Genomic DNA, 16,140 nt, shown 5'->3' on the forward strand with positions numbered 1-16,140 from the left:
AAAATTCTCTTGCTATTTGATTGTTTTAAGGTATTGATTAGGGAACAATAGCCTGACTGAAAAGGAGAAAATAACAGCAGGTAGTTTATATTTCATCCATAACTAAGCCTTTAGCTGAACCATAAGTACCAATTCTTCTTCATCAACGTTTCCATCTCTAGACACCATTATGTTCTTATAATTTCATATACTCAAAATCAATGTTATCCACATAAGTTTTTAACCTGGTTTTGCTTTTTTCTTTTTTTCAAGTGTAGCAGTTGAAACTGCTCAAAGTGAACAAAAATATTGTTACGTTGGAGTGACTGAATTCTCACCTAATGTGTTCCAAGCTAAAAAAACTACCTTACATTCTAGAAATAAAGGAGAGTTTGAACAAATAACTCTCAATTCCAAAGGATAGAATTAGTCACTCATGTTAAGTATTACAAGCATGGAGAGCAAGAAAAGAAAATCTAAGATGTTTCTCCTTGACGGATGTCTCCTCTAGGGTTTCTAACACCTTCTATTCTCCCAATGAATTTCCAATTCACTCAATGTTGTCTAGGGTTGTGCTTCAAGCCTCATATTTAACCTAGTTGAGTTTGGGCTAAGTGACTTCTCTCTTGGGCATTATTGGGCTCACCTGGGCTAGTTGCATGAAAACAGGTCCAACGTCACTGAAGTGATCTCGCTTGGGCGACATTGAGCTCCCTTGGGCGAGATCCTTTAGGAGCTTCTGGCTTGGGCGAGCTTGGGTGAGTACTAGTGCGTTCCAACTTTCCCATTTTATCTTTGTATATTCTCTTTTTGCCCTTTCATCTCCATTCTTCTCTAGAATCATAGAATTAACACAAATTTGAGAATCAATTGTTCTCATCCAAATTAAAATCACAAAATATGTAAAAAGATTTAAATTAATAAATTAGGAGTTATTCTATCAATTAATATCCATAAGTGTCTGTATTTTAATATGAAATATTACTGAAATCTGACACTTATTAATAGAGATAAAAACTTTTACATAGTATATAGTGGGTGTAAATCTCACCTTATAAGTTAGTTTTATAAGGTTCAATTTGAGCTTAAAGTACACTTCTTAATATGGTATCAGAGTCATTTAAAGTCTATCATAGTGAAATTTTGTTGGGCCTATGAGGTCATTCGCTATTGGGTCACCCATAAATATATAGTTTAACGCACAAGTTAGGAAGTCCCGACGTGAAAGAATGTTGGAGCTCTTACGTTGACTAGAGATAAGGAATTTTCATAATATATAAGTGGATGCAAACCTCACATTATAAATTGATTTTATAAGATTGAGTTAAACTTAAAATTCACTTCTTAATATAAAAAGTGAAAAAACTAAAGTCGTGATCCAACACAACTTCAAAAATCAAAAGCAAAAATAGTATAGAACATAATGATTTCAATAAAAAAAATTTAAAAATATAATGAGAAAATCGTACTTTGAGTGATGACTTACTTATTTTTATAAAAAAAAAGTAAAAATTTCAAATACTTTAAAGAATGGTACCACTACAAGAAAATCATGAAACAGAAACCAATTCTTAGAGACCAAAATAATTAGTTGCAATAGTAACTAAATTAAAGACCATTTTATAAACTAGAAGAAAAATTAAAAATTGGTTTCTAAATTAGTTTCTATTATTGTTAAATAGTTTCTAAATTGGTATCTAATTAGCAACCAAGATTTTAACTACCAATTATTTAGTTTCTAAATTTGGTCTCTAAAACTTTGGTTGCTAAATGGATATAATTGAAACTAATTTAGAAATCATTTTTTTTTAGTTTATAAAATGGTCTCTAATTTAGTTACTATTGCAACTAATTATTTTGGTCTCTAAAAATTAGTTTCTATTTCATGATTTTCTTGTAGTATACCATTAATTTCAGTAAAAAAAAATCTTGGATTGTATACATTTTATATTTTGAAAGGTAAATTGATTTCTTCATTTTATATTAACTAAAAAATTTCTTATTAACTAAAAAAATATATATTTATATTACAAATAAGTAAGATAACAGTTATATCATTGTGAATGTAAAAATAATTAAAACTTATGGAATTGAAAGATATAAACATATTTTAATACCATTAAAACATAATTTTTTTAATAGAGATTCAATTTGAAAATACCTAAATTAATGAGGAGTTTAAAACTTAACTAAATCTAGATTTTAATTTCACAAGTATTTATTTATAATTTTAAAATATATACACGTAAGTTTAATTTTCATTTATTTTATAAATAATTATTTTCCTGATAAATGATTTTTTTATCATTAATTTAATTGATATAAATGTGTGGATACATTTAACGTACCATTATAAACTCTTCAATATTAAAACAAAGTTGTTGTGAAAAAAAAATTTAGAGTATCTATTTTCTTGAAAAAATCATTTAATGTAAAATATTTGGATTAAAACTTACTAAATATTACTCATTTGGTCATTGGAAAAGTTATGCAATCCAACACATGGAAAATAGAAAAGACAAGTATTTTCTACAACAAAATTGTAGAATGTCACCATGCATATTCAGGTAGAATGATAGTTCATGATTTCGCATTTGCAAACTTTGGAACAAAATAATAAATTTAGTAACTCATTTGTTCTAATTGTTGGAGATCTCACATCGACTAGAGATAAGGACATTTCATAATATATAAATGGGTGCAAACCTCATCTCATTGAGCCGGTTTTATGGGGTTGAGTTAGGCTTAAAGTCCACTTTCGTAATATGGTATCAGAGCTGGCTGCATAACGTTCATCTGATAAAAATAAATCAATAATTATTATTCAATATATGAATTATTTCTACATATATTGTTATTTGACTGCGTCAAATATATACTTGCAGATCAAGTGTTTATATAAGACAAACATGTGAAACTCATTAGAATTTGTGGTTCAATAAAACTTATTAATACGGATATTAATGGAAAAATGTTCTTTTCGCCACAGGTCTACATGTGGTGGAACTTTGACTGAGTAATAATACAGAGAGGTTAGGAAAAAGAAGAAAATAAAAGAAATTATAAGTTAATGATGATGAGGAAGAAGCTTCGCAACATGGGTTGTCGTTGTCTGATGAAAAGAACATATGAATTGATGTCGAATTAGATATATGATTTATTCAAATTCATTTAGGTCTACCAAGTCAAGGTTGAGTGTGGGTTATGTTTTCTACACACAGTAATGAGTGAACTTCTTCCAAATTTAAACCTGCATTAAGCTTCCTGTCACAATCTTAGGTCCACACTCTCCTTTATCACACTAATCAAAAAAATCAAAACATCTTTCAGACTTTTAATAATACTTTTACGGTATATTTGTTTTCAGGCAAAAATAAAACTAGAAATCACAAAAATTAATGTATTTTTATTTCTTCAAACTTTCTTAATTTTGTTTAAAGGGATTTGCTATATACTGATTATATATAAAAATTATATTTTAATATATATATATATATAATACTTAATATATATTTTTATATTATAATAAATAAAAAATAAAAAATAATTTTAATTATTAAGATGTATCATTATTATTATTTTTTATTTTTTAATCTATTTTAATTCTAATTTATCTTTCTAAATTTTTTATATTAAATTTTTTATAATCATTTTAAATTTATTATATCTATCAAGTCATTCACAAATTTTTCTTTCACTTTTTATTCTCTTTCCCTCAATCCAAACTATCTCACTTTTCACTTTTTTTTTTTCACTCCTTCAAATTCATTCTTTGATGAAAACAAAGCATTAGTGTACATGTACGTTCAACTGATAAAAAAAAAATCAATGATTATTAATTTCAATAGGAAGGTTAGAAGTTGAAATATGTCTATTACATTTTTCATATGAATGTCCTTTTCTTCAATCATCTCCCAAATGATAACAGTTTTTAATCACGAACCTTTGTCTAACGACGTCTTCGACGGTATATTTGAGAATAAGAGAATCCCAAATATATTTTGCTTCCTTGTAAAAGCAATAAACATCGAACATATTGTTAGAAAACACCGAGAAAGGTGTGACAACATACCTTATTTGCATGAGCCCAATCGTCAATATTTTTGAAAGTGTGCTTGAGTTGGGTTTAGAAGTTGTAAGTGCAAAAACGACTCTATACATGTCCAACAGGGTAGACAGAAATTCTTGCCAGGGTAGAAACAGTTTTGCAAAGATGCTCTGTGTTGCGGAAACATTGTTTGACGTCTCCAGTGTAGACTTGTTGTTTTTGTTCGTATTCTCAACCATTAATTCCTTACAAATTGTAGTAAATAAGGTTGAAAAAACACAAACAAAGTTGACTTCTTGAGGCGTGATGATCATTGTTTGTAAGTACTTATCCACTGTGTATTACGCAAGTCCTCCAAGATACAACAGGAACTTCTCGGATATTACCGATAATATCAAAACTAACAAACAACTCTTAAAAGAGTAAGAACCCAAGAAAATATTAGAAAGGAAAAGAGAAAAAGTGGAAAAAGTCGTGAGCGATGATTTTGGAAAGGTGTATGAAACCCCTGTTTATAGAGTGAAAAAAGGCAACAACCCAAAATTGCCACAACTCCAAAACCAACTTTGACGACATTGTTTTCCATCCCAACAGCACAACGTCCTGAGGAGAAAGAAGGAGATATGGAAGTTCAAGTCTTGCGCGTGAAAAATCAACTCTGGCATACATTCTGTGTACTAATTATCTTTTTTTTTTTTTATCAGCAAAGAATATAATATAATAAAAAGGGGTACTTCAGGGGTACCCCAACCCATATACAAAAAAACCAAGTAGCACAAAGCAAAGGAAAATATTCATTTTAATGGAACAAACAGAACAACCATATCCTAGCCTAACAAGACTTTTCCATTTGCCCCACACGACCTCTCATCCACCTATTTAACCACATCTTCAAAGAAAACAGATCTTGACCACCTGGCCTCTTATGTTACGTGTCTTCATATGCTACCCCCAACACAACTTTCTTTTAAGCCCCTTGATGTGTACAAATCAGAAACACCAACAAACTGATATACCTCCACACGACTTCTAGCACTGACTACGACACCAAATTTTCGTGGAAGCCACCTCGCACACCCAAACATCCTTGGAGCAGCACCTTGAACCAGCTCCTTCTCTGAACCAGGAGCACCTTATTTCCTAACCTCACATCCATTGAAAAATTGTAGGAAAAAAAACCTCCAACAAGGATTATATTTTCCTTTACTGAATCAACACAAGAACAACACATATTTCACCCTGCAGCACCCTACTTCTCCTTAAACCTGAGCCCTGTAACTTTTTACAACATTTCCACCACACCTACCAACCATCCAGCTAACATAGATACCTTATGCTTGACGTGGAGATACAAGAACATCTCATCGACCACCTTCATATCAGCAACCCTGCAGACACATGTTTGGATTAAGGATCCGATCCGAATAGGAAAAACTATTGTTATAATAACACTACAAGAGAATCATTAAATAAAAACTAATTTTAGAGACAAAAAATAATTAATTGCTATATTGACTAAACTAGAAACCATTTCAGAGACTAAAAAAATTATTGGTTTCTAAATTAATATTGGTATCTAATTAGCTACCAATTGTCTTGTTTATAAATTTGGTAGCAAAAATCTTGGTAGCTAATTAGATACCAATTTAGAAATTATTTAACAATAATAGATTAATTTAGAAATCAAAATGTTTTTTAGTCCCTAAAATGATATCTAATTTAGTTAATATAGTAATTAATTATTTTTTGTTTTAAAAATTAATTTTTATTTAATGTATAAAATTCTCATCTATCTGTTTGTGGTGTGGGACGGATGGTGGTGAGGATGGGTTTTATTTGGACGATTATTATGATAGGATCTTATGCTTATTCATGATTACTTGAGTTATGTATATACATAATTTATGTTTTTTTAATAGGGTTGAAATATTTTTCAAATATCTTAAATATATAATATATTTTTTTTTTATAAAAAAAATCTACCTATTGTCATTTGACTGCGTCAATTAAGTACTTCCATATCAAGTGTTTATATAAGACAAACCTGTGAAACTCATTAGAATTTGTGGCTCAATAAAGCTTATCAATACGGATATTAATGAAAAAATATTCTTTTAGCCACAAGTCTACTTGTGTTGGAACTTTTAGCCCTTGAATAATTTGCAAATATTTAAAGTAGAAAAAAAAATCAAATGCATTATACAAATATTGTTTTTCAATCAGGATATAAAAATTTATTTCGATCATTTTTCCATGATTTACTATAATATATATTTATGTTTTGTCTCTATTTAAAAGTAAGTCCTGAACTATTTCTTTAATTGGGTTCTCAAAGTAATTCCTTAAAATTGTTTTTGAACAGCATATTAATAAAACCTTCCAAAAGAGAACGATTTAGGATGGCTTTAGAAACTCAAAGAACTCCATTAAAAAATTTACATTATTAAATACCTAAATAAGAATTCACGGTACGTATCATACATAAGTCTTCAAACAATCTTCTAAAAGGGAAAAATGTGGTCCTTCATAGTTATATATACAGTTCAGTCTCTCTTGTTATCAGTATCTAACTTTGATTTGTTTGCACTTGAATTCAATGAGAAACAGAGATGATGTGGAAAGAGAGAGCATTCATGGTGGTACTGCTACTTCTAGTCCACAAAATTCATGGTGGCTGCCCCTCCTCTTCCTGTGGTCAAATCACCAACATCAATTACCCTTTTCGATTCAAAGGCGACCCAGAAGAGTGTGGTGAGGAAGGTTATGAGCTTGGCTGTGAGAATAATGTTACGGTGTTGTATCTGTACTCTGCACAATATCATGTGCAGTCAATAAACTACAAGAACTACACAGTGAGAGTGGTTGATCCTGCTCTTCAACACCATAATCTCTCCTCCCTTCCTCTCCGTTTCCTCTCTCGTTCCAATTTCTCTGACACTTACACTTACACTTCCTTTTACGACTCGGATCCATACCAAGCCGGTCTAAGATCCTATGAAAATTGGGAATTGAGTTTCTCGCATATAGTGTTTGTGAATTGTAACCATTCGGTGGGAGAGAAAGGGAAGTATGTGGAGAGTGGAGAGTGGGTGAAGTGGGAGGGGAAGGGGTATGCATATGCAATTGGTGGAGACCTAAAAGCAGAGGACTTAGAAGTTGGGTGTGAGGTAAAGCTTGTTGCTCCCACTTCTCTCTCCACTTTCGATTACCATTCCTACTCTTCCATTCACACCGCACTCGCCTATGGATTCCAGATTTCATGGATAAAACTCACCTGTCAGAATCTTTGTCCAGATGATGATAGCTATTGCTATTTCGACTCTTCTAACCAGAAGCTTCAATGCCGTGAGTCTAAACCAAAATATATTAACCAATTTTTTAGATTTTTTCATAACAGTTTCAAACATATATACTGTATATTTCACTTTACATATATTATTATTCACAAAGCATCATTGTAATAATTCAACCAACATTTAGAAGAAAAATAATAATTTGTTATCATCCTTTACAATTCTCCCACTCATAGTCACATAAGCACGTTATTATGCTCCTTACTCATGTAGTTTAAATCTTCTAAATATACATTTAAATTAACTGAAAAGCTGGTAAACAATTAGTAAACCAATTTTTTTATCTTTTATATTTTACATGTATTTATAAGAACGTATGCATTAAATTAAACATTTATTTTCTTTAAAATAAATAACTGTTAAACTTATTGACCGCTATAACCTTTATCAAAATATGAAAATAGCCTTTTTTGAATAACTGGTGAGATCACACTATTCTAAACTTCATATGTTCCTTCATTCCAGGCCGATCTGGTCTAACACCGCTGGGAGTGCTAATCCTGTATCTAGCAGGTAAGACTTTATATTAATTTCTAAATTCTTTAATTACACAAAAAAACAGACTTCTATTAGTAGTTCTCAAATTTCCATTAACAGAAATGTTGTTAAAAAATAGAAGATTTGGCTTACAATCATCTGTGATTTTTTTTTAAATTTTATTTTGCTTTTAAAAACTTTCGACTACTTTCGACAGCAATTTATGATTAAATCGTAGTATTTTTAAAGTATTATTTTAGTTTTAAATTTTTCAACTCTTTCAATGACTGGTTATAATATGAACTTGGTGAAAGTAATTAATATATGATAATGATTATACTAAAAATTATTGTAACATCCAACTATTATTCTCTATTCACTACAAGAAAATCATGCAATAGAAACGAATTTTTAGAGACCAAAATAATTAGTTGCAATAGTAACTAAATTAGAGACCATTTTAGAAACTAAAACAAAAATTGGTTTGTAAATTAGTTTCTATTATTGTTAAATAGTTTCTAAATTGGTATCTAATTAGCAACCAATGTTTTAGAGACCAAATTTAGAAACTAAATAATTCGTAGTTAAAACCTAGTTGCTAATTAGATATCAATTTAGAAACTATTTAACAATAATAGAAACTAATTTAGAAACCAATTTTTGTTTTGGTTTCTAAAATGGTCTCTAATTTAGTTACTATTGCAACTAATTATTTTGGTCTCTAAAAAATGGTTTCTATTTCATGATTTTCTTGTAGTGATTACAATATAATTCTACACACAAAGTCTTGTATAAATGGAGTGTTTTTTAAAATATTTCTTATATAATTAAAATTTATAAAAGCACAAATATTTACAATTTATATTTCAAAACAAACCTGTCATGATGGAGGTAAAAACTTCTCAAGTTAAAACAAGATAATAATAATTTTTTCTTCAAGTTCATCTAACTTTTGAGGGTCAATAACTTTACTACATATCGAATTGAAAAATGAACATAGTCGAGTTATTGTATGTCTAACTTTTTTTGGTAAGATTTCACGAATAGTCACTAGTAGTAATTGTTGCATTAGAACGTGACAATCATGAAACTTTAAGTCATTTAGTTTCAAATCATGCATAGATACAAGAGTCTTAACATTTGAAAACTAGCCTTGTGGTACCTTAACACCTTTAAGAAATTCACATAAACTTATTTTCTCCTTCTTCTACAAAGTGTAACACGCTGCAGGAAAATATGTATGTTTGCCAACTTCTTACGGTGCCAATTCCTCTCGTATATTCATCTCAATCAAATTCGGACATGCATTCACATCATCCTTCAATTTACCTTTAATGTTCAAAAGTATTTTGATTAAGTTGTTACACACATTCTTTTCTATACATGCATTACATCTATACAATGTTTCACATCTAACTTACTCCAATACATAAGATAAAAAAAGATTGACCTCTTCTGATGTGAGTTGATTTTAGATTTCCATTTTAGAGGTGACACTTTACTTAGGATTGAGATTTTTAACAATTAGATGGTGAGACATAGGGAAGATTCCCACTGGACACGAACTTAACCAAGTGGTTAAGTAAGTGTGAAGGTTCACTTCCAAAGGCAAAAGGAAAAACACATTATATGGTGATGGTGATGTATGGTGTGGAATTGAAAGAGCATGGAAGGAAACATAATAAGATGACAAAGACCGAATGAAAAATGGAGGAAAATAAAAACATAAACACAAAGAGAAAATGGTGGAATGGAAGATGAAAAGAAAAGATGAAGGGAAGCTTATGGATGATGGGAGAGAGGTGGACACGCCACTTGGAGGTTGGTTTCCTCCAAGATAAGTGTAGAGGGTCGCCACTTGAGAGCTCTCAAATCACTCAAGATAAGACCTAATGCTAAGAGGACACAAGCCTCACAAACACCTCACACAAGTTGTGCAGAGTAACTTTACTATTCAAATTCAACATGAAAATACATGAAGTATGACACCCTATTTATAGGAATGGGTGCCTTGGTGGGCAAGAAGAGCAAGGGTAGGGTGGTAAATGTGTAAGGGGCTACCTTTAGGGTTTTACTAAGTAAAAATTGCACCCTAGGCTTGTTCTTCTATAAACTAGGTCAAATTTCCTTCCTAAAGGGCTAGAAACAAGATAAAATGATAACTACACCCCCTATTATGCTAAAGGCACCTTATTCTAGCTTATCTTGCTATTTGGATCTCCAATATGAGCCCAAATTATTTACAACTTGTTTTATTCTTAAGAAGACTATAAGGAAGAATAATTGATGTTCTGGTCTTTGCCCATTTCTCCTTCTGGTAAGGTCTGCTAGATCCTTGGTGGATTCTTTACTTGAAAATTGAGATGACTTCTCATAGTGTGGATGGTAATGTGAGTCCTTGGTCATCTCTTTGTGGTCTTGGATTGTATCATGCCCCCCAAGTTTGAGAGAATTCAACCTCCAATTTAGAAATCCTGCATATAACATAGTTAGTTTGTTCACATATAAAAGAGTGCAGGGTGTGGGAAGTGAAACAAACTTATGTACTTTAAGCTTGAGGAATTTAAAAGGGGAAGCTCTATATACAAGCCATGTTGGGAAATAATATTTGAGGATGAAAGTACTTGGTGAAAAAAATCCTCTTAAAAGGTGAGAACCCGTAGGAGGTGTTTGATTTTCATCCCAAAGCTTCTTTGTCCAAGATGTTAAGTATTTAGATGTATTTGTTAATGAAAAAGATAAGGAAGAAGGACACCTTCGAGGTGTAGTTTGTAGCATGGCACGAGTCAACATGATTGATTTAGTTGTGTAAGATGATAGTTTGTGACCCGATTATCTTTTCTTTCTCTCTCTTTTTTCATTTTCTCTTTTGTTTTTCATTTTTAGTTGGTCCTCATGAACTTCTTTGGGAGAGAGGGGTTTTAAGATAACCTTGTGCACTTGGAAGTTGAAAGACATTTTGTTTGTTTGGCCATCATGTAGAACTTGTCTATCATATTTCCAAGGCCTCCCCAAAAGAACATGTGTTGTTTCCATAGGCACAACATTAGATAAAACCTCATCTTTATACTTTCCTATAGCAAAAGTTATGAGGACTTGTTTAGTAACCATGATTTCACCCTCTTTATTAAGCCATTGGAGCTTGTAGGGCTTTGTATGAGAGATGGTGGGTAGTCCAAGCTTGTCCACCACTCTTGTACTTGCCACATTAGTACAACCACACCCATCTATTATTATGAAACATAACTTGTTGTTGATAAGGCCGCGTGTGTGGAAAATATTTTCTCTTTGGGTGTCATCCAAAGGTTTTGGAATTGTTCTCAACATGCGCCTTATCACCAATAAGTCACCTTCACACGGTATTACATTTTCGTAATTTTGAAGGCCACTTAATGGATTGGGACAAGTGTCATTCTCATAGTACCCATTGAAAGCTTTTTTCAATCTACGATACAAGTAATCTTTTGTTAGAAATCTAAGACGTCGAAGAAGTAAACTTTAAGCCAAACTCAACCTTATATAGATGACTCGTAGTAAGGTTTACACACTTATATACTATAAAATGTCCTTATATCTAGTCATCGATGTAGGATATCCAACATAACCTCTTACTTCGAGACTATCAACTCGTGCATGTGACTATATATTTATGGGTGATCTGATTAGTCCAACAAACACTTATTATGATACACTCTAATTGACTATGATACTATATTAAGAAGTAAACTTTAAGTCTAACTCAATCTTATAAAACAGTAAGGTGATGCTTGCACCCACTTATATATTACAAAATATTTTTATCTATAGTTGACGTTGGATCTCCAACATACTTCCCATTTTTTAAAATTAAATTTTAATTTATCAAAAAAATTCTCATATTTTCTTCATCTAATTTTAAAAAATCAAAATTTTGATCCTCAAAGTGATATAAATAAAGGTTTTTAACCCATATTAAATGTTAATTACCTTAAAGATTAAAAAAATTGTGATTTTCAATAGGTTAAAAGGGGTTAGAGGAACACAAATTGAATTTAAAAAATTTATAGAAACTATTTAAAAAAATACGTATGTATTTTTTACAACCATCACTCCATTAGGTGTTAGGACACATTAGTGTTACATAAAAATATATTTATAGATAGCAACGTGAAAAAAAAAATTGTTAATATTTCTTTATGCTAGACATTAAATTTACACTCTTTTTTTTCTAATGTTACTAAGTAAATGGATGTGCAAACTTTGGATTTTATGAACGATAATTACTTTACAAAATACTTTAGTGCATTACATTACTAGCGTAATCACTCAAGTAAAAATTTATTGCAGGTATTCTCATAGGAAGGGCTTACAAAGTTGTGTTTGGATTGCCATTCATAATTGTTATTTTTACATATAAATGGAGAAAAAGACATATGTCAATGTATGGAAATATTGAAAATTACCTTGAACAAAATAGTTTGACACCAATTAGATACTCATACAAGGAAATCAAGAAGATGGCTGTAGGTTTCAAAGAGAAGTTAGGTGAAGGAGGATTTGGCTCTGTCTTTAAGGCAAAGTTGTGCAGTGGGCCTTTTGTGGCCATCAAAATGTTAGGCAAATCGAAAGCAAATGGACAAGATTTTATCAATGAAGTTGCGACCATTGGAAGAATACATCATCAAAATGTGGTACAGTTAATTGGATTTTGTGTTAGTGGCTCAAAGCGTGCTCTTGTTTATGAATTTATGTCCAATGGATCTCTTGATAAATTTATTTTCTCAAAAGAGAGAAATATACATTTAAGCTATGAAAAGATATATAATATGTCAATTGGAGTGGCTCGTGGGATTACTTATCTCCACCATGGGTGTGAGATGCAGATTTTGCATTTTGACATCAAACCTCATAACATCTTACTAGATGAAAACTTCATCCCTAAGGTTTCTGACTTTGGATTGGCAAAGTTATATCCAATAGATAATAGTATCGTCACAATGATTGCAGCAAGAGGAACCATTGGATATATGGCTCCAGAACTATTTTACAAAAATATTGGAGGAATATCCCATAAAGCTGATGTTTATAGCTTTGGAATGCTTTTGATGGAAATGGCGAGCAAGAGGAAGAATCTAAATCCCCATGTAGACCACTCAAGTCAACTTTACTTTCCACTCTGGATCTATGATCATATCGAAGAAGAGGAAGATATAGATATGGAAGATTTGACTGAAGAGAAAAAGATAATAGCAAAGAAAATGATTATAGTGTCTCTTTGGTGCATACAATTAAAACCAATTGATCGACCCTCAATGAATAGAGTAGTGGAAATGCTTGAAGGGGACATTGAAGACTTGGAAATACCTCCAAAGCCTACTTTATTTCCAAATGAAATGAGTAGAGATGGTGAAACAATAAACTCGACATCGAATGAATTGAACTCGTTCTCTTATACATGCAATTGATCCTTTAGTGAAGCATACTATTTAAGGATGTATAATAAAATTTTGTTTTACATTCACCTTGTTTGTTTTTAAGTAGAAGTACATCTATAATATTTTACATCTATAAAGTTAGTGTTGGAGATCTCACATCGACTAGAGATAAGGACATTTCATAATATATAAATGGGTGCAAACCTCACCCCATTGAGCCTGTTTTATGGGGTTGAGTTAGGCTTAAAGTCCACTTCGTAATATGGTATCAGAGCCATTTCGAGCCTATCCTAGCGAGTATTTGTTGGGCTTATCAGGCCACCCGCTATCGGGCCGCTATCGGACCACCCATAATATATAGTCCCACGCACGAGCTTCTATCTATCACTCTCAGCGTGAGGGGGGTGTGTTGGAGATCTCACATCGACTAGAGATAAGGACATTTCATAATATATAAATGGGTGCAAACCTCACCCCATTGAGCCTGTTTTATGGGGTTGAGTTAGGCTTAAAGTCCACTTCGTAATATGGTATCAGAGCCATTTCGAGCCTATCCTAGCGAGTATTTGTTGGGCTTATCAGGCCACCCGCTATCGGGCCGCTATCGGACCACCCATAATATATAGTCCCACGCACGAGCTTCTATCTATCACTCTCAGCGTGAGGGGGGTGTGTTGGAGATCTCACATCGACTAGAGATAAGGACATTTCATAATATATAAATGGGTGCAAACCTCACCCCATTGAGCCGGTTTTATGAGGTTGAGTTAGGCTTAAAGTCCACTTCGTAATATATATATTGAAATTAATAAAATATTGTTGTATCCATGAGCCTATATCATCTTTGCTTAAGACTCCGGTTGTGTACTCATAGGTTAAGATTTGAATTCAACCACAGATTTATGAAAAAAAAGGAAAAGTACATAAAGTTCAATATAATTTATATTATTATTATTAATAATATAATTTATATTGTTATTATTATTAATAATATAATTTATATTATTATTATTATTAATAATATAATTTATATTATTATTATTAATATAATTTATATTATTATTATTTTTAATATAATTATTATTATTAATAATAAGTATAATAAAAATCATAATATGATAAATAATAATCCGAAATAATTAAAAAACATAAAAATTTTAAAAAAATTAATTTTTTTTATTGCATTACGATTTTGGCAGTATGGAATTCTAAGTTTTCTTGTAATAAGTCTTACATTATAAATTGATTTTATAAGATTGAGTTATACTTAAAATTCACTTTTTAATATAAAAACTCAAAAAAACTAAAGTGAACCAACACAACTTCAAAAACCAAAAGCAAAAATCGTATTAACATAATGATTTCAATAAAAAAAATTTAAAACATATAATGAGAAAATCGTACTTTGAGGGATGACTTACTTATTTTTATAAAAAAAGTAAAAAATTCAAATACTTTAAACAATGGTACCATTTCAGTAAAAAAAATCTTGGATTGTATACATCTGATAATTTTTTTATATTTTGAAAGATAAATTATTTCTTCATTTTATATTAACTACAAAATTTCTTATTAACTAAAATATTTATATTTATATTACAAATAAGTAGGATAACAGTTATATCAATGTGAATGTAAAAATAATTAAAACCTATGGAATTGAAAGATATAAACATTTTTTAATACCATTAAAACATAAATTTTGACTAGAGATTCAATTTGAAAATACCTAAATTAATGAGGAGTTTAAAACTTAATTAAATCTAGATTTTAATTTCACAAGTATTTTTTTTTATAAATTTAAAATATATACATGTAAGTTTAATTTTCATTTATTTTATAAATAATTATTTTCTTGATAAATGACTTTTTATCATTAATTTATGTTCCTACTAGGGAGATGGGACCTAGAGAACTATTGAAGTCTTCTTCTCCTTCCTTCGGTCGGGCAGATAACTGGATGATGAGCTGGGATTCTTCTCGTCCTCCTGCTTCTCCTTCGACACTTGGTCTCGGGTGAACACCGGATGGTGGGGGTACCTGCGAAGACACTCCGACGCTCAAGTCAGTAAAGCGGGTGGTCAGCTCTCAGGTAGGTGAACAATGATAAATGACGTACCTTATTTCTTGGGATGCATGCTATTTATATTATTCTAATGGACCTACATTGTTGGGCCCGTTTATCGAGGTGGATACCGCTTAGGGTTGCATTACCTAATTCTTAATGATGGATTAACTTTGCTGACCTTGGTTTGAGCGTTAATGGTAATCAGGATTGGCCGTCGGCCTCATCCTCAGGTATGAGTCGGCCATCGGCCAGATTTCCCCGGTCTTGGTCGTCTCGATCAAGTCTTCTAAGGTCTCGGCCAGGTCTCCCAGGGCCTCGGCCAGGTGGGTCGTCGGCCAAGTCTCTCAGGCCTCGGCCAGGGTCTCGATCAAGTTGACCCGATCTCGGGCAATGAGACCAAGGGTCGGCCTCGCCCATTCCGGTACAATTTAATTGATATAAATGTGTGGATACATTTAACGTACCATTATAAACTCTTCAATATAAAAACAAAGTTGTTGTGACAAAAAGAATTTAGAGTATCTATTTTCTTGAAAAAATCATTTAATGTTTATTTGGATTAAAACTTACTAAATATTACTCTTTTGGTCATGGAAAAGTTATGCAATCCAACACATGAAAAATAGAAAAGACAAGTATTGTCTACACAAAAAATGTAGAATGTCACCATGCATATTCAGGTAGAATGAGTTCATGATTCTGCATTTGCAAACTTTGGAACAAAATAATAAATTTAGTAACCCATTTGTTTTAACTTTATAAATGTAAAATATTATAGATGTACTTCTACTTAAAATGACA

At 31.3% G+C, this 16,140-nt stretch overlaps 1 protein-coding gene across 2 annotated transcripts; it reads left to right on the forward strand.

The window, feature by feature from the left end:
- Positions 1-6,529: 6,529 nt before the first annotated feature.
- LOC137813298 (LEAF RUST 10 DISEASE-RESISTANCE LOCUS RECEPTOR-LIKE PROTEIN KINASE-like 2.1) lies at positions 6,530-15,390 on the forward strand. 2 transcript variants are annotated; one of them, XM_068615426.1, is made up of 3 exons: positions 6,530-7,369; positions 9,895-9,898; positions 12,200-13,362. In XM_068615426.1, the coding sequence occupies exons 1-3, from the start codon at positions 6,637-6,639 to the stop codon at positions 13,299-13,301; spliced, it is 1,839 nt and encodes a 612-aa protein (XP_068471527.1). In that variant the 5' UTR covers positions 6,530-6,636; the 3' UTR covers positions 13,302-13,362. The 2 variants fall into 2 exon arrangements, with proteins under 2 accessions (XP_068471527.1, XP_068471526.1); XM_068615425.1 differs by lacking the exons at positions 9,895-9,898; positions 12,200-13,362 and adding exons at positions 7,846-7,893; positions 15,168-15,390 and having other exon boundaries at positions 6,546-7,372.
- Positions 15,391-16,140: the final 750 nt, after the last annotated feature.

The sequence above is a fragment of the Phaseolus vulgaris genome, chromosome 1 (assembly GCF_000499845.2).
Source record: "Phaseolus vulgaris cultivar G19833 chromosome 1, P. vulgaris v2.0, whole genome shotgun sequence".
NCBI classification, from domain to species: domain Eukaryota; kingdom Viridiplantae; phylum Streptophyta; class Magnoliopsida; order Fabales; family Fabaceae; genus Phaseolus; species Phaseolus vulgaris.